The sequence below is a fragment of the Larus michahellis genome, chromosome 25 (assembly GCF_964199755.1).
Source record: "Larus michahellis chromosome 25, bLarMic1.1, whole genome shotgun sequence".
In the NCBI taxonomy this organism is placed as follows: Eukaryota; Metazoa; Chordata; class Aves; order Charadriiformes; family Laridae; genus Larus; species Larus michahellis.
The window spans coordinates 1,426,314-1,450,200 of NC_133920.1; the positions used below are offsets into that span (position 1 = coordinate 1,426,314).

At 70.6% G+C, this 23,887-nt stretch overlaps 3 protein-coding genes across 4 annotated transcripts; 2 read left to right on the forward strand and 1 right to left on the reverse strand.

Moving 5' to 3' along the window:
* Positions 1–780: 780 nt before the first annotated feature.
* Positions 781–9,109, forward strand: MAN2B1 (mannosidase alpha class 2B member 1). Its single transcript, XM_074566987.1, has 24 exons — positions 781–878; positions 1,752–1,854; positions 2,470–2,643; positions 3,540–3,733; positions 3,861–3,993; positions 4,605–4,747; positions 4,878–4,994; positions 5,089–5,171; positions 5,266–5,386; positions 5,501–5,579; positions 5,659–5,768; positions 6,066–6,173; positions 6,273–6,389; positions 6,465–6,656; positions 6,870–6,967; positions 7,065–7,188; positions 7,278–7,396; positions 7,503–7,604; positions 7,695–7,782; positions 7,878–7,958; positions 8,035–8,271; positions 8,370–8,519; positions 8,691–8,793; positions 8,889–9,109. Exons 1-24 carry the CDS (start codon positions 786–788, stop codon positions 9,014–9,016), a joined length of 2,997 nt encoding a protein of 998 aa, XP_074423088.1. The 5' UTR covers positions 781–785; the 3' UTR covers positions 9,017–9,109.
* On the reverse strand, positions 9,106–14,706 carry TRMT1 (tRNA methyltransferase 1). 2 transcript variants are annotated; one of them, XM_074566990.1, is made up of 17 exons: positions 14,553–14,706; positions 13,930–14,149; positions 13,222–13,277; positions 12,986–13,116; positions 12,666–12,853; positions 12,176–12,291; positions 11,976–12,088; positions 11,720–11,868; positions 11,525–11,608; positions 11,364–11,433; positions 11,126–11,260; positions 10,951–11,036; positions 10,082–10,190; positions 9,918–9,994; positions 9,676–9,795; positions 9,297–9,392; positions 9,106–9,211 (listed from the first exon to the last, which is right to left on the reverse strand). In XM_074566990.1, the coding sequence occupies exons 1-16, from the start codon at positions 14,572–14,574 to the stop codon at positions 9,326–9,328; spliced, it is 1,743 nt and encodes a 580-aa protein (XP_074423091.1). In that variant the 5' UTR covers positions 14,575–14,706; the 3' UTR covers positions 9,106–9,211; positions 9,297–9,325. The 2 variants fall into 2 exon arrangements, with proteins under 2 accessions (XP_074423091.1, XP_074423090.1); XM_074566989.1 differs by having other exon boundaries at positions 9,297–9,417.
* A 189-nt stretch (positions 14,707–14,895) lies between these two features.
* Positions 14,896–21,102, forward strand: NACC1 (nucleus accumbens associated 1). Its single transcript, XM_074566991.1, has 6 exons — positions 14,896–15,021; positions 17,087–17,973; positions 19,033–19,209; positions 19,332–19,437; positions 19,548–19,645; positions 20,696–21,102. Exons 2-6 carry the CDS (start codon positions 17,106–17,108, stop codon positions 20,959–20,961), a joined length of 1,515 nt encoding a protein of 504 aa, XP_074423092.1. The 5' UTR covers positions 14,896–15,021; positions 17,087–17,105; the 3' UTR covers positions 20,962–21,102.
* Positions 21,103–23,887: the final 2,785 nt, after the last annotated feature.

A 23,887-nucleotide genomic window follows, 5' to 3' on the forward strand; every position in this document is an offset into this window, starting at 1 on the left:
CCCCCGGGCTCGGGGGGAATCGGGGGGAGGAATGGTGGGTGGAGGTGGCAGGAGTCAGAGGGGAGCGATGGAGTGTGAGGGCTGGGAGGACCGGGGGGGTTCCAAGGGGAGGCTGGGGGGGGGTCCAAGGGGACCCCGGGGTGGCTGAGGGGAGACTGGGGGGTCTGAGGAGAGCCCCAGGGGGGGTCTAAGGGAAACGCGGGGGGGCTGAGGGGACACTGATGGGTGCTGAGGGGAAGCTGGGGGGCTGAGGGGAGCCCGAGGGGTGCTGAGGGTGGCCCAAGGGGTCTGAGGGGAGGCGAGGGGGTCCAAGGGAAGCCCCAGGGGTCTGAAAAGAGACTGGGGGTGGCCTGAAGGGAGCCCCGGGGCTGTGTGAGGGGAATCCCGGGGGTCTGAGGAGAGCCCCGGGGGCAGCCCGAGCCGAGGCCTCCCCTCAGCACCGCCGCCGCCATCGCCTCCGTGAGGGGCCCGGCTCCTCGACGCCCTATTGGAGGGCAGACCTGCCCGTCTCTCGCTCTTCGCCAACCACGGCCCGGCGGGGGCGGGGTTTTGAGAGCCGCCACGCGTCATTGGCTGCCGGGCGTTTTCCCGCCGCGGAAGGGGCCGTTGGTAGCCGACGCCCGAGGGAGGCGGGACTCGCACTGTCAATCATGGCCACCCCTCCTTCTCATTGGCGGCGGTCCGTTATGTCACCGCCTTCTGTTACACCCCTGGCCGTTCATTGGCTTGCCCAGAAAGAGGGGCGGGCCCGGGGAGCCCCCCCGGTCATGTGAACGGGCGGTCACATGACCGTGCCCGCGAGCGGCATGGCGGTGCCCGGGGCGGCGGCGCTGCTGCTGCTGCTCGGGGCGGCGGCGGCCGCGGGCTGCGGGTACCAGGTGGGGACGGGGAAATGTTGCCGGGGAGAGGCCGGGAGATGCCGGGGAGGGACCGGGAGAGGCCGGGGAGGGACCGGGAGAGGCTGGGAGGGCACCGGAGCGTCCTGGGGAAAGAGGAACTGGGAGGAACTAGCGGAACTGGGCGGCACTGGGGGCACTGGGGTGCACTGGGGGTACCGGGAGAGACCGGGACGCTGAGGAAACAGGGACTGGGAGAGGCTGGGGGTAACTGGGAAGCCGGGAGAGGTGGTGGTAGGGGAGCTGGGAACCCCGGAGGAACTGGGGGGGTGACTGGGAGGAGCTGGGGCAGGGGGAGACTGGGCAGGGGGAGCTGGGATACTGGGAGAGACTGAAGGGAACTGGGGAAAGGTGGATGGGGCAGCCGGGCTGGGACTGGGGGAGCTGGGAGAGGTCGGGTGGAGCGGCACCGGGAGAGACCCGGGGCACTGAGGAAACGGGGACTGGGAGAGGCTGGGGGGAACTGGGAAGCTGGGTGAGGTGGTAGTCGGGGAGCTGGGAACCCCGGAGGGACTGGGGGGAGACTGGGCGGAGGGAGGTGGGATACTGGGAGAGGGTGAAGGGAACTGGGGAAACCTGGATCGGACTGGGGGAGGTGGGAAAGGTCAGATGGGGGGAGCAGCGGGGGTCTGGGAGGGGGAATCTGGGGCAGTTTGGGCCTGGGGAACGGGAGGGGATGGGGGTCTGGCGCAGGCTGGGACCGGGAGCACTGGGGAGGGGCTGGGATGGGGGCCCTGTGGGAGGAAGAGGAGGATTTGGGGTGCCTGAAGGGGACTGGGGGGGGGGGGGAAGGGGGGATGCGGGGGGTGTGCACAGCCCCGTACGAGCCCCCAGAGACTCCCCTGGCGCCCCCAGTCGTGTCCCCCCACGCGCCCCGACCTCCTCAACGTCCACCTGGTGCCCCACACCCACGATGACGTGGGGTGGCTCAAGACGGTGGAGCAGTACTTCTACGGAGGTGGGTGCCCCCGCCACCGCTGGGGGGGGGGGGGGGAACGACACACACAGTCCCTGGGGAGGGGCGGTGACGTCCCCAAGGCCTCCGATGTCCCCAAGGCCACTGTAGCGGCTGCGGGGACGGAGGTGACGCCTCCAAGGCCGCTGTGGGGGCAGAGGTGACGCTCGGCGTGGGGGCGAAGGGGTGACGAGTGACAGGGGTGGAGCCTGTGGCTACGGGGCGGGGGGGGAGGGGGGCGGGTTGGGGACAGAGGGACAAATCCTGGCCTTGGGACGGGGACAACGGCCCTGTTTTCCGCCCGCTGTCCCCGGCACGGTGTCGCAACCCCATTTTACTGCTTGTTTATCCCTCCTGGGACAGTGCTGGGTCCCCTGCACCCTTCTGTGTCCCCCCTGTGTCCCCCGGACCTTCCTCTATCCCCCCCCCCCCAACATCCCCTGGATGCTGCTGTGACCTTGCCCCCCGCCATTCTGTGACACCCCACAACCCCCAGATGTCACCTGCGTCCCCGCAGACGCCGCTGTGGCCTCCTATCCCCTATCGTGTCCCTGTACCCCCCCCCCCCGCCAACCTGTCACGGTGCTGCTGGGTGACGTTTCCTGCCCCCCCCCCCAGTGCGTAACGAGGTGCAGCACGCGGGGGTGCAGTACATCCTGGACTCGGTGGTGGCCCAGCTGGTGGCCAACCCCTCCCGCCGCTTCGTCTACGCCGAGGTGGCCTTCCTGGCCCGCTGGTGGCGGCAGCAGGACGAGGCCACGCGCCGCACCGTGCGCCAGCTCGTCGAGCAAGGTGGGGGCCGGGGGGGTGATGGGACACACGTGTCCCCGAGGGGGGGGTGGCTGCTGCTGGGAGGGACGTGGGGGGTGTCCCTGGAGGAGGACGTGGCCATGGGGGCGCACAAGGGGGGGACTGGGGTGTCCCTGAGGGTCATGGGGTGCACACTGGGACGTGGGGGTGGGGGATGGAAGTGTCCTTGGGGGGCACATGGCGGGGGGGGATTGGGGTGTCCTTGGGGGCACAGGGGGTCATGGGGGGGGATTGGGGTGTCCTTGGGGGCACACGGGGACACGGGGGGGGGCATTCGGGTGTCCTTGGGGGCACATGGGGACATGGCGGGGGGGGATTGGGGTGTCCTTGGGGGCACAGGGGGTCATGGGGGGGGATTGGGGTGTCCTTGGGGACACGTGGAGGGGGGGGGGGATTGGGGTGTCCTTGGGGGCACAGGGGGTCATGGGGGGGGATTGGGGTGTCCTTGGGGGCACACGGGGACACGGGGGGGGATTGGGGTGTCTTTGGGGGCACATGGGGACACGGTGGGGGGGCATTCAGGTGTCCTTGGGGGCACACGGGGACACGGTGGGGGGGGCATTCAGGTGTCCTTGGGGGCACACGGGGACATGGGGGGGGATTGGGGTGTCCTTGGGGACACGGGGGGACACTGGGGTGTCCTTGGAGGACACGAGCATCGGGGGGGGGTACTGGGGTGTCCCTGAGGGGGACACGAGCACAGGGGACATGGAGTGGGACCAGGGTGAAGTGGCTGTGGGGCCGGGGGGGGGTCACGGGGATGTCCCTCTGAGGGGACACAGAGGCTGGGGGGGGGGGGGGGGGGCGCTGAGGTGCCCCCCACGGTACTCGGGGGTGCTTCATGTCCCCAAGCCCCCCCCCCCGCCATGTCCCTGCAGGGCGGCTGGAGATGGTTGGGGGGGGCTGGTGCATGAGCGACGAGGCGGCCGCCCACTACGCGCCGGCCCTCGAGCAGCTGGCCCTGGGCCGCCGCTTCCTGCGCCAGGAGCTGGGGGGCTGCGGCACCCCCCGGGTGGCCTGGCAGATCGACCCCTTCGGCCACTCCCGGCAGCTGGCCGCCATCTTCGCCCAGGTGGGAGCCCCCCCCTTTCCCTTCCCTTCCCACCCCCCCTCAAAGCATGGCGGGGGACCCCAGCGGCCGGGCTGACCCCCTCCTTTTCCCTGTGTGTGTCCCCCCCCCCCCCCCCCCCCCCGCCAAGATGGGCTACGACGGGCTCTTCGTGGGGCGCGTGGACCACCAGGACAAGGAGACGCGGGAGCGGCTGCGGGAGATGGAGCTGCTGTGGAGGGCGAGCGGGAACCTGCCCCCCCCCGCCGCCGACATCTTCACCGGTGGGACAGGGCTGGGGGTCCCTCGGGTGTCCCCGTGCGTGTGTCGTCCCCCTCCCACCGCAACCCCTCCTGGGGGCTGGCCCTCCCCTGGGGTGTCCTGCTGGGTGTCACCTCTCCCTTGAGCCCTCCCCTGTCCCCTTCCCCTCCCGAAGGTGACCCGTCCCCGCTGTCCCTCTGCCCCTTCCCAGGTCTGCTGTCCCCTCCTGGGACATCGCCCCCACCCCGGGGATGTCACCGTCCTCTGGGTCCCCTCTTGGACTTTCCCTTGTCCCCGGGGCTGGCCCCGTTCTCCATCCACTTGGTCCTAACCCTGTCCCCAGCCCAGGTCTCCTGTCCTTCACCTTGTCCCCCCATGTCCTCAGGGCTGTCCCCAGCACAGGTCTCCTGTCCCTGACCTTGTCCCCGACGTCCCCAGCACTGTCCCCATCCCCAGGCTGAGAGTGTCCCTGTCCCCAGCCCAGGTCTCCTGTCCTTCACCTTGTCCCCAGGGCCGTCCCCATCCCCAGGCTGACGGTGTCCCTGTCCCCAGCCCAGGTCTCCTGTCCCTGACCTTGTCCCCCAGGTCCCCAGGGCCGTCCCCATCCCCGGGCTGACGGTGTCCCCGTCCCCAGGCATCCTCCCCAACGTCTACAACCCCCCCTCGGGGTTCTGCTGGGACCAGCTCTGCTCCGACCCCCCCGTGGTGGACGAGGACAGCGAGGAGAACAACGTGGACGACATCGTCACCACCTTCCTGCAGATCGCCGCCAGCCAGGTCGGGTGCCCCCGGGCGGTGGTGGGGTGGTGGGTCCTTGGGGTGGGTGTAGGGTTCCTGGACGCTGGGATCCCCCCGGGAAGGGGGGTGCTGACCTGTGTGTGTCCCCCCCCGCCACCCCCCTCCCAAGGCTGAGCGCTACCGCACCAACCACATCATCATGACGATGGGCTCCGACTTCCAGTACGAGAACGCCAACCTGTGGTTCAAGAACATGGACAAGCTCATCGCCCACGTCAACGCCAGGGTCAGCGGGGTGTCCCCGTGTCCCCCCCCCGACTCTGTGTCCACCCCCCCCTACTTCTCCTCGCCCCATCTCACCCCCTCCCCGGCTTTTCCAGCAAGCCAACGGCAGCCGCGTCCACGTCCTCTACTCCACACCCTCCTGCTACCTCTGGGAGCTGCACCGGGCCAACCTCTCCTGGTGAGGCTCAAGGGGGGGGACGGGGGGACCCCAGGCGTCTGGGCGGGACGGTCGGACGGAGGGACGGACGGACGCAGCCCGGCTTTCCCCGCAGGTCCCTGAAGACGGACGACTTCTTCCCCTACGCGGATGGTCCCCATCAGTTCTGGACGGGATATTTCACCAGCCGACCCGCCTTCAAGCGCTACGAGCGCCTCAGCAACAACTTTCTCCAGGTTTGACACCAAAATTCTCCCCCACCCCGGCCTTCCTGGTCTCTGGTGTGTGTCCCCCCCGCCATCGCCGTCTCCGGTGTCCCCCCTCCCCGACCCTCCCTTCCCTCCCCGCAGATCTGCAGCCAGCTGGAGGCTTTGGCCGGGCCGGCGTCGCGGGAGGGTCCCTACGGGCTTGGGGACAGCTCTGTGCTCCGTAAGTGCCAGCGTGGGACCCTCGGGGACCCCCGCCGGGATGTCCCTGACACCCCCCTGACCCTGGCCCTTCCCGGCAGGCGAAGCCGTGGCTGTGGCCCAGCACCACGATGCCGTGAGCGGCACCGAGAAGCAGCACGTGGCCGATGACTACGCCAGGCAGCTGGCGGCGGGGTGGGAGAGCTGCCAGGTAGGGTCCGGCTGCCCGTTTTTTGGGGGGGAAAAAAGGGGGATTCGGGGGTGTGGGGCCAGGGCGTCAGTCTGGGGGTAAACCAGCATCGTGTCCATGGGGCAAACTGGTGTCTGGGGGGGACGGGAGCTGGTGGCCGTCTTGGGGACGAGCCCCTTGCCCGCGTTTTGGGGACGAGCTGGAGCCTGGGCGGCCGGAGGATGGGAGCTGGTGGCCGCGGCTTGTTGCGGGGGGGATGAGCTAATGAGCGCCCCTCGTTACCGGCCGTGCCGTGTGACCATCCCTCGCTCCCGGCAGCTCCTGGTGGCCAATGCCCTGGCCAGCCTCGGTGGCCACAAGGAGAACTTCATCTTCTGCAACGCCCTCAACGTCAGCGTCTGTCCCCTGACGGAGGCGGCCGGTCGCGTGAGCACCTCCCTGGGGGGCTGGAGGGGGGGGTCTGTGGGGTCCCGGCGGCGCTAACGCTCCTCGTCCTTCTGTTGTGTGTCCCCCCCCACGCCGCAGTTCACCGTCATCCTCTACAACCCCCTGGGCCGTCCCGTGTCCTGGCCCATCCGGCTGCCGGTCAACGGAGGGTCCTACGCGGTGACAGACCCCCAGGGCCAGCCTGTACCCAGCGAGGTGAGCCCGGGGCAGCCCCCGTGTCCCGTCATCCCCCCCCCACGGCCCCCCCTGACCCTCTTTGCTTGTCCCCAGGTCGTCCCCGTCTCCAACTTCACCCGCCGGCTGCGTGGGGACGGCGGCGCCACGCGGGAGCTCCTCTTCCAGGCATCCGCACCCCCCCTGGGCTTCAGCACCTTCACCGTCTCCCGGCTGAGCCACGGGGACCCCCCCGTGTCCCCCCACCGGACCACGGTGTCACCGCAGCCCCGGGAGATCCATAACGAGGTACGGTCCCGCTGGCAGGGGACGCCTTCCCCTCTCGGATGCGGTTTGGGATCTTTCCCTACGGGATCCTCAGGGCTGGAGTCGGTCCCTGGCGGGGGGAAACCCACGGCCTGAAGCCCCCGGTGGAGTCGCGCCTCCGTTGTCCCAGTTAAACCAGTGCTGGGGTGACGGGAAGGGGCCGAACGGGGACGGGGGCTGATGCTCGACCCGCAGCACATCCGGGTGCTCTTCGACCCCGTCACCGGGCACCTGAAGGAGATCCAGAACCTGGACAAGAGCATCTCGCTGCCCGTCTTCCAGAGCTTCTACTGGTGAGCACTGGTGGGATCCGGACACCTGGGTCCTTCCTGCAGGACCTTCCTCTTCCTCCTCCTCCTCCTCCTCCTCCTCCTCCTCCTCTCGCCCCAGGTACAACGCCAGCGCCGGCAACGATGAGAGCGCCCAGGCCTCGGGCGCCTACATCTTCCGCCCCAACAGCTCCGAGCCCATCCCCGTCTCTGGCTCCAAGCGGGTCTCCACGTACCTGGTGAAGGTGGGTGGTGGGGACGGTGTCCCTGGCAGGGAGGGGACGTCCCCGGGGGCGTCCCTGGGGGTGCTGAGCCCCTTCCGTGTCCCCGGCAGAACGCGCTGGTGCAGGAGGTCCACCAGAACTTCTCCTCGTGGTGCTCCCAGGTGGTGCGGCTCCACGCGGGGCAGCCCTACGTGGAGCTGGAGTGGACGGTGGGGCCCATCCCCGTGGCGTGAGTTGGGGACGGGGGAGCCCCTGGGGATGGGGGGGTGTCCCCGTGGGAGCACACACACCCACCCCCCCTCAGCCCTGTTCACCCCCCGCCGTCTCTCATCCAGGGACGGTTGGGGCAAGGAGATCATCAGCCGCTTCGAGACGACGCTGCAGACGGACGCTCGCTTCTACACCGACTCCAACGGGCGGCAGATCCTGGAGCGCAGGTCGGGGACAGCCCGGGCGCTCGCTGCGGCCCCCCCCCCGAGACCCCCTGTCCCCCCTCCACATATAACTGGGCTCTGCCTCCTCCCCAGGCGCGACTACCGTCCCACGTGGAACCTGAGCCAGACGGAGCCCGTGGCGGGGAATTACTACCCCGTTAACAGCCGCATCTTCATCAAGGTACCGGCTTTGGGGCAGTAGCAGGGAAACGGGGTGGGGGGGGGGCTGAGGCCGGGGCAGAGCTCATCACACGTGTGGCCTCCCTGCCCCCGCAGGACAAGAAGTTCCAGCTGACAGTGCTGACGGATCGCTCGCAGGGCGGCAGCAGCATCTTCGACGGCTCCCTGGAGCTCATGGTGAGGGGACGACGCGGCGTGGGCAGTCCCCGGGGGCGGTGGGGACACGCCGGGATGTAACCGCCCTCCCCTCCAGGTCCATCGCCGGCTCCTGTACGACGACAACCGGGGCGTGGGGGAGCCGCTGCTGGAGCTGGGAGCTGACAAGCAGGGGCTGGTGGTCCGCGGCCGCCACCTCGTCCTCCTGGACACGGTGGAGTCGGCGGCCGACCGGCACCGGCTCCTGGCGCAGGAGCTTTTCATGGCGCCCTACGCGGTGCTGGCGCCTGGCGGGGGCCCGTCCTACCGCCGGGGCCAGCCCAGCCTGCGGCAGGTGAGGCGGGGAGGGGGCTAATGCAGGTGGTGGTGGTTGGGGTGGGGGGGGAGGGTTTGCCACGGCGACCCCTCCCCAAACCCTCTCCCCCCCCGCAGTTCTCGGGGCTGCGGCAGGAGCTGCCCCCCAACGTCCACCTCCTGACGCTGACGCCGTGGGAGGCCGGGACCCTCCTGCTGCGGCTGGAGCACCAGTTTGAGAGGGGGGAGAGCGCCAACGGCTCCCAGCCCGTCACCATCGACCTACTGGTGAGCCACCGACGGCCGGCGCGCAGCCGACGCTGCAGCCGGGCTCCCCCCACGGCTCAGCCTGTCCCTGGCTTGAGGGGGTCCCGGCTCCCGGGGACGATCCCAGACCCGCGGGGTGGACACGGGGGGGGGTCGCTGATGGGTTTTTTTCCGTCCCCCCGGCTCTGCCAGAACCTCTTCTCGGCTTTCGCCATCACCTCGCTGCGGGAGATGAGCCTGGGAGCCGACCTGCCGCTCGATGCCGTCTCCCGCCTGGTCTGGACCCCAGCCACAGGTACCGGGGGGCGGTGGTCCTGGGGGGCGGGGGGGGGGGGCGGCACTGTGGGGGGGGTTACCAGCCTCTCCTCACCCCCTCCCCTCTTCTCCCAGGTCCATCCCAGCCCCGGCCGGTTCCCAAACTGGACCCGAGCCGGGTCACGCTGCAGCCCATGGAGATCAGGACCTTCCTGGCCACGGTGCAGTACAAGGAGCCCGGAGCCGGCCGGGGGGGTCTCTGAGCAGCCCCAGCTGGACTCACGGAGCCGGGGAGGGGGTGTCTCTGCCCCCCTCCTTTCCCCCATAAGTGCATTATTAAAAACCACGAGACTTTTTCTCAGGCACGGTTTAATGGGGGGGCAGCGTCAGGGCCGGGGGGCAGCCGGGGGCTCTCCCTCATGTGAGTAACAGCACTGAGCCCCCAGGGAGCAGTTTCCCTGTGGGAGAGGAGGTGGGTGAGATGGGGGGGGGGGCTCTGCCCTGTCCCAGCCCCCCCCCACCTCGCTCCCAGCCCTGACCCACCTCCTTGAAGCGTTTGCAGGGGAACTGTTTCAGGCTGGCGCCGCTGTTGTCGTCCGTCCGCTCCGTCCGTTTGTTCTGGTGGCGCTTCCGCTTCTCCTGGAGGGAGGGAGAGATGCCACCCCTGGGCGAGGGGTGCGGGGTGAGGCGGGGGGGCGCAGAGATTTACCCCCCACACACCCTAAAGGACAGAACAAGGGACCCTTCCCTCCTCCTGCTTTTTTTTTTTTTTTTTTTTTTTGGTCCGAATCCTCTGTTCTGGCAAAAGATGGAGAGTGGGGGGGGGCTCTTTGAGAAGGTTTGAGGGGGGCTGCTGGAAGCCCAACCCCACAATCAGCCACCCGAGAAGCCACCCCCCCCACCCCCCTCCCCAGGTCCTTACCCAGCCTTGGCCCTGGCTTTGGGACCCCAAAAGGCTTCGGGGTTTTCCGGGAACCGCTTCAAGCCCCGTTTTCTGGAGCTGGGGTTGGCGTCGTCACGGAGGGCGAAGGAGGCCTGGAGCCTGGGGGGGGGGGGGGGGAGGGGGGGGAAGAGGTGTGGGGGGGTCAGGATTGTTTTGGGGGGCGTCACTGGGTCCCCCCAGTCCCTGGGTTGGTGGGGGGGGGGGGTTCTGCCGGATCATACGTGGGCTCCACCGAGAGGATGCGGGAAGCCGGGCTGGTCTCTGCCAGTCGCTCGCGCTTCACCGGGTGGATCTTGGCCTGGCGGGGGGGGGGGACGAGACACACATTCAGCTCGGCCGCAGTATGGGGGGGGTGGTGTGTGCCCCTGTGCCCCCCCGTCCTCACCCAGCAGCGCATGACGTCCCAGAGCACGGCGGGGGGCGCGTCCGTCTTGACGGCGTTCTTGCAGGCGTGGGAGAGCGACACGCGGTAGCCGGCGTGCAGGAGGGCGGACCTGGGGGGCGGGGGGGGTGGTGCAGTGGGTCAGAATATGGGGGGGGGGACACGACAGGGGGTATGGGGCGCGGGGGGGGATTCCCAAGGTTTGACCCAGAGCACCTTTGAGGGTGCCCAAACAGGAGGGATGGAGTTTGAGGTGCCCAAGCCCCAGGAAACACTCCCCCACCCCCCTGCAAAAAGGGGATTTGGGGTGCCCGGGGGGTGGGTTTTTGGGGTGCCCCAGCCCCAGGGATTTGGGGTATCCTGGGGCCGTGGGGGGGCTTTAGGGGGTGCCCGGGGGCTGTAGGGGATTTGAAATGCCCCAACCCCAGGGATTCGGGGTCTCCTAGGGCTGTGGGGGGTGCGGGGTGCCCCATTCCCAGGGGATCTGGGGTGCCCGGGGGCTGTGGGGGTTGAGGGGTGCCCCATTCCCAGGGGATCTGGGGTGCCCGGGGGCTGTGGGGGGATTCGGGGCGCCCCAGCCCCAGGGATTCAGGGCGCCCTGGGGATGTGGGGGGTTTTGGGGTGCCATGGTGGGAGTCGGGATGCCCCAGCCCCAGGGATTGGGGGTGCCCAGGGGCCATGGGGGGTTCAGGGTGCCCCATTCCCAGGGGATCTGGGGTGCCCCAGGGAGTCGGGGTGCCCCAGCCCCAGGGATTCAGGGTACCCTGGGGGGGCATGGGGAGTATTGGGGTGCCATGGGGGGAGTCGGGGTGCCCCAGCCCCAGGGGATTGGGGGTCTCCCGGGGCCGTGGGGGGATTGGGGGTGCCCTTACCTGACCTGCAGCAGGGAGGGGGTGTTGCAGTGGATGGTGCTGCTGAGGCTGTCGAGGGTGTAGTAGAGGGGGACGTCGCCGAGCTCCTGCCCTCGGCACACGGGGAGCGGCAGAGTCAGCGCCAGCCCCCAAAATTTGGTCTCTGCCACTCCCTGCGCCGTCCCCATCCCGGTACCTCGGTGATGACGCTGAGCATCCCCCGCATCCGCTCCTCCGTCTGGAAGCGCCCGGGGCTCCTCTCCAGCGCCGCCAGCACCCCCTCCACGAAAGCCGGGTCGTGCAGGGGCTCAGCCCACATGGGGCCACCCAGCTGGGGGGGGACGACAACACACGCGACAGGGCCGGGGGGGGGTGTGTGTCAGCGCTAGGGGGGTGCTCAGAGGGGACAGGGGACAGAGGGGACGTGCGCCCACCTGGTGCCGCTGCTGGCAGAACTCGCAGGTGGGACCCACGGGCGGCCCCGTGGCTGCCCCGTACTTGAAGCTGGAAGGGGAAAGCTTGAGGTGTGAGCGGGCCCCCCCCCCCCCATTACAGAGCCCACCCCCCCCCACCCCATGATTAAGCCCCGTCGTACCCCGTGCCGTGGCTCGTGACCTTGCCCAGGCGCTGGAGGTGGTGGGTGCCGCAGCCCACGCAGTGATACACCAGGGCTTGTTTGCTGCCGGGACAAGGAAGGCGGCGGAGGAGGGGGGGGGTCAGGGGTAGCGGGAGGGTGCAGACCCCCCACCCACACACTTATATGTCCCCCCCCAGCCCCCCGCCATCTCACCTGGCCGAGGCTTTCACCTTCGCCTGCCCCGTGAAGACCCGCACGAAGACGCGGATGTAGAAGTCGGCGCTGACGGAGAGGAGGGGGACGATGAAGCGCTGGTAGCAGTTGGCGCGGCTGTCCAGGCTGTGCAGGATGATGCGCAGGGCCTGGCGGGGGCGGGGGGGGGGACACACACATGGCCCTGACCCGCTGGGCCCCCCCCCCCCCCCTTCACCGGGTCGGGACCCCCCCCACCACCACCGCGAGGACTCACCATCTCGTGGCAGAACTTGCCCTTGAGGGACACGGCCCCGTATTTGCTGTAGCAGGTCTCGGCGCTGTTCCCCGCCATCACCCCCATGTCCGTGCAGGTGACGCAGAGCAGCCCTAGGCGGGGGGGGGGGGGTCAAGGGTGCTGCTGGGGGGGACCCAGGCATCCGGGACATCCCCAGCCCCCCCCCCCTCCCCGCTCACCTCCTTCGCCCACCGCCTGCACGGCGGCGTCCAGGAAGGGCGCGGGGCTGCCGTAGGGGTCCAGGTCGATCACGTCGAAGGGCTCCCTGTCCGCCTTGCACTGGTGCATCAGCATCCTGGGGGGGGGGGGGGGGAAAGGGGGGGGTCCTGGAGCAATGGGGACCCCAACCGGCCCCCTGGGGGTCCCAGAATCCCCCCCCAGCCCTCAGGAAACCACACAGGATCTGCCCAGTGCGCGCTGGGAAGGACTGGTGGGGTCCCCGCAAACCAGACCCACTTTGGGGCTGCACTCCTTGAGGCGGGGCGGGGGGGGAATGTCCCCTCTGACCGCCCCTGTGGGGACGCTGGGACCAGTATGGGGGGGGGGGAACCCCAGCAAGACCACCAGGGCCATGCACGGGGGGTCCTGAGGGTGCTGGAGGGGGGAATGGCAGCGTCCCGCACCCTGGGGGGTGTCAGGGGGGCGGGCTGTCTGGGGGAGGGGGGTTACCTGGCGTCGGCCATGCGGGGGGCCACCAGGTCCCCCACCCCGTTGAAGGCCACGTTGCGGCTCATCAGCTCCACTGCCCGGGCCGAGAAGTCGTTGGCCACCACGGCCCGTAGCCCCGGCACCTCCTTGGCGAAGCGGATGGAGCGGAGCCCCGAGGCCGCCAGCGCCTCCAGCACCCGCAGCCCCCCCTGTGGGGAGAGGGCGATGCCGAGGCGGGGGCCAGAGACGCACCCCCCAACCCACGGGGGACGGAGGGGATGCGGAGCCCCCCCCCCCCCCCCCCGCCTCCCCCCCAGCAGCGTTTCCCCCCCTCCCAGCACCTCGCACACTTCTCCCGGCTTCGCCGTCCGCGGGGCCTCGGTGCCGTCAGGCGCCGGCGCGGTATCACCGTCACCGTGCTCCGGCGGGTGGGGGCCACCCGTGTCCATCTTCTCCTCTCCGGGGAGGACGACTGGAAAAGGAGGGGGGGGGGGGGGTTCGTGGCAGAGCCCTGGGGATGGGGACCCCGAGGATGGGGCCGAGGGGGAGCCCAGGGGACCCCCAGGACGGGACCTACCCCGGATCCCCTTCGGCTGCAGCTGGAGCCGAGCGAACTCCGTCATGACGGCACAGCTGAGGGGGGGGGGAGCGTGGGGCGTCAGGGGGACGGGGGTGACCCTGAACCCCCATTGGGACCCCCCCCCACGGCCCCCCCGACCTTTCTGGGACACCCCCGAGCCCCCCCGTGACCCCACTAGAACAACCCTGAGCCCTGCCATGATCATCCGAGGACACCTCAGAGCCCCCTGGAACAACCCCGTGGCCCCCCCAGGCAGCCCAGAGCCCCCCCCCGATCCTCCCAGGACACCCCAGAGCCCCCTCAGGACCCTCTGGGACACCCTCGCGACCCACTTCATCCCACTGAGACAACCCCAAGCCCCCCCTACCCCACCCCGATCCTCCCAGGACACCCCAGAGCCCCCCAGGACTCCATTAGAACAACCCTGAGCCCCCCGCAATCCCCCCAGGACACCTCAGAGCCCCCTGGAACAACGCCACGGCCCCCCCCACGACACCTCAGAGCCCCCCAGGAGCCTCTGGGACACCCCCGCGACCCCCTTGATCCCAAAAAGACAACCTCGAGCCGCCCCTACCCAACCCCGATCCTCCCAGGACACCCCGGAACTCCCCGGGATACCGCCATGGAACCCCGGGCAGCCCAGAGCCGCCCCCCCCGATCCTCCCAGGACCCCCCCCCCGTCCGTCCCCCCCCCGCCCCGCTCACGTCAGGTCTCGGTTGAAGCCTTGCACGGGGTTGTAGAAGACCTCGTTGGCGCTGGGGAAGAGGATGGTGGCTCGGCCCTCGGAGATCAGCGTCTCGCCGGCCCCGGGGGGGTCCCCCGCGCCGGGGGCGGGCGCGGAGCCGTTGGGGGGATCCCCGTCCATGGCGGGGGGGCGGCGGGGGGGGCCCTGGCCGGTTCTGCGAAGGGTGCTGAAGGCGGCCGCTGGGGAAGGGGGGTGCGGTTATCGCTGAACCGGAACGACGCGGGGGGGGGGGGAAGGCGGTTTAGGGAGGGGAGGGGGGGGAGTAGGGGGAGGGGGAGGCCGGGGGGAGCCCCGAAAAGCGGGAGCGAATGGTGGGAGGGCGGGAGGGGACACGGAACCCCCCCGACGGGCCGGGTCGGAGTCAGCCCCCCCCCCCCACCAAAACGGGACCGGGGGACACACAGAGGGGTGACACACACACGCCCCCCCCCTCCCCCCCCGAAACACGTGGCGCGGGACAAGGCCGGGCGCCCCCAAACTCTCCCCGCCAGGCCACGCCCCGTCAGACCACGCCCCTTCAGGCCCCGCCCCCCGTGTCCACAGCCCCCACCCCCCCGCCGGTGCCCCCCCGCTTTCGCTCACCCGCCCGCGCCGCCCCGCGCATCCTCCGCGCCGCCCCTCACATGGGCGCCGCCATGTTGCGGCTGGGTCACGTGACCGGCAGCGGACGGCGCCCCGCCAGGGCCGAAAAGGCTCCGCCCTCCCTTAACGCGGCCAGGAAACCCGGTGCCGGGGAGGAAAGCGGGGATCCCAGGAGAGGATCCCGTCCCGATTCCGCGGGGTGGGGCGGGGATACCGGTGCCTCCGCGTGTCCCCGTGTCCCCCCTCCCCGCCGGTGGGGCAGGGCGGGGGAGCTCGGCGCTCGTCTGGCCGCCCCTGCGGCGGGGATGCGCCTGCGCGGGCGGCGCGCCGGGCGGTGCGGGCACTCGGCGCTCGGCTGATCGCGCCTGCCGCACAATGAATGGCCGCTGAGCGCGGCGGGGACGGGGACGGCACCGGCGGCGGCACCGGGAGCGGCCGGAGCCGCAGCGCAGCCCCCCCCCGGCCTCCGGTAAGGCGGGGACACCCCCCTCGCCCCCCCCCACAGCCCCGCCCCCTCCCCTCGGGCCTTTCTTTCCCCCCCCCGCAGGCCTCGGCCCCCCCCCCCCGCCCCGGGCCTGGCCCCCCCCTCCCGTTTCACCGGGCCTGCGGCACCGTCCCGGCCCCCCCGGGGGGGGAGATCCCCCTGCGGCCCCCGCCTCGTTACCGAGGGAATGCGGGGCCCCCACCCCTCCGCAGCACTGGGGGTCCCCTCTGCCTTCCCCCCCCGACCCCGGGTTTTGGTGCCCCCACCCCCCCCCCCGGGACTGGAGTATTTACCGATCCCGCCCCAAACTGGGGTGTCCCCCGCGTTGCCCCCTCCAAGGGCTCGTGGGTGTCGCCCCCCCCCCCCCCCGTCCCCTCTGTCCACAGTCCAGGGGGTGGGGACCCTTCTGCCCCCCTCCCCTCCTTCTCCCCCCAGTGGGGGTCTCCCTGTGTCCCCCCCCACGAGTGCTGGGGACCCCCCACCCCCCTCGGGGAAGAGGATCCCGTCAAGCCCCCCCGGACGCCGTCGTCCCCGCCACGGGACGCCCTTGTCCTCCCCAGGCCGGGGGATGTCCCTGCCCCCTCCCCACCCGGGGGGGTTTGTGCCCCATTTTCACCGGGTCTGACCCCCCCTCCCCAGGCCGGGACCCTACAGGGGAACCCCTTGGCCTGAGCACCCCCATGGACACCCCCCTCCCCCGCTTAGGGTCCCCGTGGCCAAAGCAGGGACGCCCCCTTGGGGCAGGACCCCACCCCCCCAAAATCCCACCCCAAAAGGGGGAGCCACAACTTCGCTGCTGCTTCGTCCGTGTGTCCGTCTGGCCTCACCCCCCCACCCCCCCCCATCTCCTGCCTGGGGTCCCCTTTCCCCGATCTCTGGGGGCTCAGACACCCCCCCTACCCCCCCCCCCCGGGACACCCCCAACTCTTGGGGCACCATTTGGGGGTTTCTGCAGCCCCCCCCTGACCCGGGGCGGGGTGTTCCTGGGGCAGACTCAGACTTGGGGGGAGGATCTGAGGTGGCCCCCCCCGCCACGGGTGGGTGCCTGGAGGGGTCGCTGGACCCCCATGGGGCTGTACCTAAATCCCGTCCCCCTCCTCTGTCCCCGTCCCCCTCCTCTGTCCCCGTCCCCCTCACGTCTCTGCCCCTCTCCACGTGTCTCAATGTGTCCCCCCCACGTCCCTGCTCTGCTCCCCGTCACCGCTGTGTCCCCCCCATGTCCCTGCCCCGATCCACGCGTCCCTTGTGCTCCCGCGCTGCTCCCTGGCTCCCCGTTCCCATGTATCCCCCACGTCTGCCCCCCTTCCCTCTGTGTCCGTGTCCCCCCACCATGTCCCCACATGTCCTCCCTGTCTGCCCCGCTCCCTTTGTCCCTGTCCCCACGTGTCCCTCGTGTCTACCCCGTGCCCTGTGTCCCTGTTCCTGTGCGTCCCCCATATCCGCCTCGCTCCTTTTGTGTCCGTGGCCATGGTCCCTGTGTCCCCCATGTCCCTCTGTGTCCCCCATATCTGCTTCACTCTTTATGTATCTGCCCCCATGGTCCCTGTGTCCCCCCTGTCCCTGCGTGTCCCCTGTTTCTGCCCCCACTCCCTTTCTCCCTGTCCCCACTTGTCCCCCCATCAACCCCATGCCCTGTGTCCCCCATATCTGCCTCGCTCCTTATGTGTCTGTGTCCATTGTCCCTCTGTCCCCATGTCCCTGCGTGTCCCCCATATCTGCCTCGCTCCTTACGGATCCATGTCCATGGTCCCTGTGTGTCCCCCATGTCCCTGTGTGTCCCCCATATCTGCGTCACTCTTTATGTATCCGTGTCCATCGTCCCTGTGTCCCCCATGTCCCTACGTGTCCCCTATATGTGCCTCACTACCTATCTGTGTTCATCGTCCCTGTGTCCCCCATGTCCCTGCGTGTCCCCCATATCTGCGTCACTCTTTATGTATCCGTGTCCATGGTCCCCGTGTCCCCCATGTCTGCCCTGCTCCCTGTGTCGCCGTCCCCACGTGTCCATCCCTCTCCCTGGTCCCCCGTGTCCCCTTCCCCGTCCCCGCAGGCCCCCGTCGGCTCCCGCCATGGCTCAGACGCTGCAGATGGAGATCCCCAACTTCGGGAACAGCATCCTGGAGTGCCTGAACGAGCAGCGGCTGCAGGGGCTGTACTGCGACGTCTCGGTGGTGGTGAAGGGCCACGCGTTCAAGGCGCACCGGGCCGTGCTGGCCGCCAGCAGCTCCTACTTCCGAGACCTTTTCAACAGCAGCAAGAGCGCGGTGGTGGAGCTGCCGGCCGCCGTGCAGCCCCAGTCCTTCCAGCAGATCCTCAGCTTCTGCTACACGGGGCGGCTGAGCATGAACATGGGCGACCAGTTCCTGCTGATGTACACGGCCGGCTTCCTGCAGATCCAGGAGATCATGGAGAAGGGGACTGAGTTCTTCCTCAAGGTCAGCTCGCCCAGCTGCGACTCGCAGGGGCTGCACGGCGAGGAGGCGCCTTCCTCCGAGCCCCAGAGCCCCGTGGCCCAGACCTCGGGGTGGCCCTCGGGCGCCGCCGCCTTGCCCCTGGTCTCGCGGGTGAAGACGGAGCAGGGCGAGCCCGACGGGGTGCAGTGCACCTTCGTGGTCAAGCGCCTCTGGGACGGCGGCCCCAAGGACGGCGCCGCCGGCGGCAACGGCAGCCGCAAGATGGCCAAATTCTCCGCCCCCGAGCCGGGCCGCCAGCCGCAGCCCCCCGCCGTGGCGGCCACGGCGGCGGCCCCCGGCCCCAGCTCGGCCGACCAGACCAGCCCCGGCGGCACCTCCAGCGCCTACACGAGCGACAGCCCCGGCTCCTTCCACAACGAGGAGGACGAGGAGGAGGACGGGGGCGAGGAAGGCTCGGACGAGCAGTACCGCCAGATCTGCAACATGTACACCATGTACAGCATGATGAACGTGGGGCAGGCAGGTGAGGCTCCGCCCACCGGGAAGGGGGGGCAGGGCGTGGTCGGGAGTGACCACACCCACTGGGCGTGGTCTAGAGAGCCCCCACCCGTGGGTGTGGTCAGAGGAGGGGGCATCCCTGGGGTTTGCTTTGGGGAAGGGGTGGACGTACGTGTCTGGAGGGGCGTGGTGCCCATTGAGCCCCCGCCCATGCTGGGTGTGTCCTCCTGAAGCCACGCCCAGGTTGGGTGTGGTCAAACCGGGGCTCCACCCACGCCGGGTGTGGTCATTTAAGGCCACGCCCACTGTGGGTGCGGTCCGTTTGGGCCCTGCCCACGCTGGGTGTGGTCATTTAAAGGCCCCTTCCGTGAGGGGTGTGGCCAGTCAGGGCCCCGCCCATGCTGGGTGGTGTCATTTGAGGCCACGCCCACTGTGGGTGTGGTCCCTTTAGGCCCTGCCCGCGGTGGGGGTGTGGCCAGTCAGGGCTCCGCCTACACGCTGTGCTTACCCAATGCACCTCCCGGGGCGTGGCTGGGGAGGGGTGTGGTCAATTGGGGGCTCCACCTCCAGGGACGTGGTTGGCTCTGGGGTGTGGCCCAGGAAGGGGTGTGGCCAAGGGAGAGGTTTTCTTGGGTGTGGTCACCTGAGGCTCCACCCCCGGGGTGTGTGTGTGGGGCTGGAAGTGGGAGTGGTTTCCATGGTCTGGGGGTGGAGCTAAAGGGGGTGTGGCTCCACATGGGTGTGGCTCGTGGCCCCACCCCTTAAGGCATGGCTGTGCGGGGGGGGGGGAGGAGCCAACTGAAGCCCCACCCCGACGAATGGGTGCAGGGCGTGGCCTGATGGGCTCCACCCCCCCCGTTTGCGTGTGGCTTGTGGATGGCGAGTGGGCGGGGCTGAGAGAAGGGGGCGGGGCCCGGTGGGGCTCCACCCACCCCCTGGCGATGGTTGTGGGGAGCTCGTGGCCATGAATGGGGAGCTCGTGGCCATGAATGGAGCTGTCACCATGTCCCCCTCCCCACGTCCCCTGCCCCACCGGCCCCGCCGTGTCCCGTCCCATCCCATCCCGTCCCCCCCCCTCCTCCAGCCGCGGAGAAGGTGGAGGCGCTGCCGGACCAGGCCACCTCGGAGTCGCGCAACCGGGTGCGTGTGCGGCAGGACCTGGCCTCGCTGCCGGCCGAGCTCATCAACCAGATCGGGAACCGCTGCCACCCCAAGCTCTACGACGAGGGGGACCCCGCCGAGAAGCTGGAGCTCGTCACGGGTGCGCCCGGGGTTTTTCGGGGGTCCCTGCGGGGTAGCGGGGGGGGGGTGGTCCCCACGGGGTGCCTGGCCCTGCTCACCCCCCACCCCCCCCACCCCGTGTCGTGTCCCCCCCCTACTCAGGCACCAACGTCTACATCACGCGGGCGCAGCTGATGAACTGCCACGTCAGCGCGGGGACGCGGCACAAAGTCCTGCTGCGGCGGCTCCTGGCGTCCTTCTTCGACCGGTGAGTGCAGACGGGGGCGCCCGGCTTCTCCCCCCACCCCGGTTTTGGGATCCTGGGGGGTGGGGGGGCAGACGCCTGGGTTCTCACCCCGTTTTTCGTCCCCTCGCCAGTAACACCCTGGCCAACAGCTGCGGCACCGGCATCCGCTCCTCCACCAATGACCCCAGTCGGAAGCCGCTGGACAGCCGGGTCCTGCACGCCGTCAAGTGTGAGTGGGGGGACAAGGGACACCCCAGGGCGGAGGTGGGACACCGGGGATGGGGGACACCAGGGAAAGAGGGACAGCGGGGAGCCCAGGACTGGGGGACCCATAGGGACAGGGGGTGGGGACCCCAGAGAGGGGATGCTGGGGGGGCAGGGGGGGCCCTAGGGTTAGAGCACTGCAGAGAGAGGGGACAGGAGGGGACAGAGCAGACCCTGGGGCTGGGGGGACCCCAGGGAGAGGGGACAGGGCAAACCCCAGGGAGGGGACGACAGGGGACAGGGCAGACCTCAGGGCTGGGGGGACCCCAGAGAGAGGGGACAGGGTGGATCCCATGGCTTGGGGGACCCCAGGGAGGGGACGACAGGGGACAGGGCAGAACTCAGGCCTGGGGGGACATCAGAGAGGGGATGAGAGGGCATGGGGCAGACCCCATGGCTGGGGGGACCCTAGAGAGGGGACAAGAGGGGACAGGGCAGACCCCGGGGCAGGGGGGACCCCAGGGAGGGGATGGCAGGGGACAGGGCAGACCCCGGGGCAGGGCGGACCCCAGGGAGAGGGGATAAGAGGGGATGAGGCAGACCCCGTGGCTGGGGAGACCCCAGGGAGAGGGGACAGGGCAGACCCCAGGGCTGGGGGGACCCCAGGGAGGGGACGACAGGGGACAGGGCAGACCCCAGGGCTGGGGGGACCCCAGGAAGGGGGTGACAGGGGACAAGGCAGACCCCAGGGCTGGGGGGACCCCAGGGAGAGGGGACAGGGCAGACCCCAGGGCTGGGGGGACCCCAGGGAGGGGACGACAGGGGACAGGGCAGACCCCAGGGCTGGGGGGACCCCAGGAAGGGGGTGACAGGGGACAAGGCAGACCCCAGGGCTGGGGGCACCACGGGGACAGGGCGCCCCAGCTGTAAAAAGGAGCAAGAGACGCAGCTTCGTGCCCCTGAGCAAAACCCCTCTAACGACCTCCCCCGGGGCGGGCGGTGGCGGGCTGGTGGGGGGGACACCGTGGGCTGGCTGCGACCCTGTTGTCCATTCCCTTCCCCCCCCCGCCCCCAGTTTACTGCCAGAACTTCGCCCCCAACTTCAAGGAGAGCGAGATGAACGCCATCGCCGCCGACATGTGCACCAACGCCCGGCGCGTGGTGCGCAAGAGCTGGATGCCGAAGCTGAAGCTGAAGCTGCTGATGGCCGAGGGCGACTCCTACACCTCCTTCATCAACGACGCCGGCAAGCTGGAGCCCGACATCATGGGCCCCGAGCCCCCCTTCGAGCCCGGCGGCCACGAGGGCGAGGCGGGCGCCCCCGGGGAGGGCCTGCAGTGACCCCCCCGCCCCCCTCCTGGGGACCCCCATCCCGGGTAGGGACGCCCTGCGGCCGGGTCGGGACCCCCCGCCGGTGGAGGGACCCCCGCGGGGCGGGCACCCGCCCTGGGTAGAGCCCTGTGACGGTGTAGGGACCCCTGTGGGTGTAGAGACCCCCCCCCCCAGGCGGGCACCCCCTCGGGGCAGGGCTCCCCTGGGGGTTAGTCGTCCCCCCCCAAGGGGCAGGGACCCACCCGGGGAGGGCCCCGTGCCGCTATGGGACCCCCGGGCGTGGGGTCCGGTCCCCTCCCCGTGGGATTTGGGGCTTGGGGGGGGCGGCAACGGCTCGGTTCGGCCCGGCCACCCCCCCCTCAGCGGTTTTGGGGGTCCCGGGGTGCTGCTCGGGCACGAGTTGACGAGGTCCCGTGTCCCCTCCCCGGGGCCAGCGTCTCTCCTGGCCCCCCCCCGGGTGCCCCGTGTCGCCTCTGGGGGCCCCCACGTCTCCCCCAGGTCCCCTCCCCAGGGACGACGTTTCTCCAGGCACCCGCGTGGGTCCCCCGTGTCCCCCCCGCCAGGGTCACTGTCTCTGCAGGCAACCGCATGTGTCCCCCCCGTGTCCCATGTCCCCCCCCCACGGGGGACCGGCATCTCTCTGGGCAACCCCATGCGTTCGCCTCGGTCCCCCCTGTCCCGGCGTCCCCCCCCAGGCGCCTGCATGTGTCCCCCAGGTCCCCCGTGTTCCCTCCCCGCCCCCCCCCCCGGGGCCAGAGTCTCTCCAGGTGATCACGTGTGTGTCCCGTCCCCCCCCCCCAGGTCCCCACGTCTCTCCGGGTCCCCCCTGTCCCCTCCCCGGGGGTGGCATCTCTCCAGGTGTCTGTGTTTGTCCCCAGGCGATGGCACGTGTGTGTCCCCCCCCCCAACCCTGCGTTGCCCGGGTGCCCCCCTTGTCCCCAGCTCCTCCCACCCCGGCAGAAAGGGGGGTGTCACCAGTCTGTGCCCCCCCCCCGGGCTGGAGGGTGACGTGTGTGTGGCCCCCCCATGGGGATGGGACCCCCCCCTGATGGGGACGAGACCCCCTTGCGGGGTTAAAGGCTGCTGCTCCTCGTTAGCCCCCTCCTTCGTTAGCCCCCCCCGGGGGGTCTGTCAGCGCGGGGGTGGGGGGACACGGGGACACCCTGGGAGTGGCCGGGCAGGGGTGATCTGGGGAGGGGGGGCGCAGGTGGGAGTCCCACCTCTGCAGGGGGGGTCCGGGATGGGGTGGGGGGGACAGGGGGCCCCCCCCAGCCCTGGCTCTGCCCCCCCCCCCCCTTCCCCCTTCCCTGGCACCAGGGCTTTGCGCCGGCTTTACTCCGAGCCCAAAGGGGGAAACTGAGGCACTGTGTGATGGCTCCCCCCCCCCCCCGGCTCTGTGCAGACTGAGGCGGGGGGGGGCGCTGGGAGGGAACCCAGGTATCCGCCCCCCCCCCCCGGCAGCCCCCCAACAGGTCTCCTGGACGTTCGGTCAAGTGCCTTACCCGCTGCCCGGCCCCGGGCTCCGATCGCGTCTCCACTATCTCACCGCTCCGTGCCAAACCCCCCCGGCCCCCTCCCCGCGGGGGGCGGCGGTGGGGGGGCCACAGGGACCCCCACCACCCCCCCCTCCCCACTTTCTCACACCACCCCCACCCCGGACGCCTGGATTCCCCCCCCCCTCTTTATCCTGTGCCTCAGTTTCCCCCCCCTTTCCCCCCTGTGATGAGTTGCACCGGTCTCAGCCCTGCGAGGGGGGTCCCCGCTCTGCCCCCCCCCCCCCGGCCCCGTGGGTGCTTGGAGAGCCCCCCCCCCCCCCCCCTCCTTCCCACCCCCTCCCCAAACCCCGGCGGGGTCGGGCTTTTTTGTTTCCCCTTTTTTCTTTATTCCCCCCCCAAAAAAAAGCTGTACAGAAGAGGGGAGCGCGCGGCGGTGTCCCGGCAGCATGGACCCCCCCCGGGCTTGCGCTTCCCCCCCCTCCCCTTTTTCCCCTTTCCCCTTCCCCGTGCCCCCCCCCCCGGGGCCGCCAGTGTCTGTCCTGTGTTATGAAGTGCCAAGACGCCCGTTCCTGGTGCCCCCCGCCCCCCCCCCCCCCCCCAAAACCCCGGCCCCCCCCCGGCCCCCCCCGACTCGCTGGAGAATTGCACATGAACTGCTGTAGGAGAGCGGAGAGGGACTGCAGAAATGTTAATAGTGAAAAATAAAACACAGAGAGTTTGTAACAGCCCCCGCCTCCCGCCTGCTGGGGGGGGGGGGGAGGGGGTTTGCACGCGCGTGTGCACACGCGGGGGGAGGGGGCCCAAAGGGGCTGGGGCAGGGGGGGGGGGGATGTGGGGGCTGCTGTTCTTGGCTGGTGGGCGAGGAGCGGCGCTCGTGCAACGCTCGTGCGAGGGCGGGTGGTCGTGCAGTAGCCGGTGCTGGTGCAGGGCCCCCGTGCGCACGCGGGGCTGGTGCTCGTGCGAGGCTCGTGCGAGGGTCGCGCGAGGCCGGGTGCTCGTGCGAGGCCTGCGCGAGGGACGGTGCTCGTGCGAGGCTCGGTGTTCGCACAAGCGCTCGTGCGAGAGACCCCGTGCTTGTGAAATGCCCGGTGTTTGTGCAAGGCTCGTGCAAGGCTCGTGCAAGGCTCGTGCAAGGCCCGGGACTCGCGCCCGGCTGCCGGAGGGGGCGGGGCTCCTCCTCCAGCCCCGCCCCCTCGCCCCGCCCATTTCCCCTTATTTGGGCAGGCGGAAGCCGCTCCCCCCCCCCCCGCGCGTCCCCGCCCCCTTCCCGGTGTCACCGGCCCCTTATATAGTCATGGAAACGGCGGCGGTGACGTCACGGGGGCGGGAGGGAGGCGGGGGGGGGGGGGGATCCCCGTGTAACACCCGACACCCCCCCTCCCCGGTGCTGCGGAGGGACCCCCCCCCACCCCACGGTGGGGGGGGACACGGGGATCCCC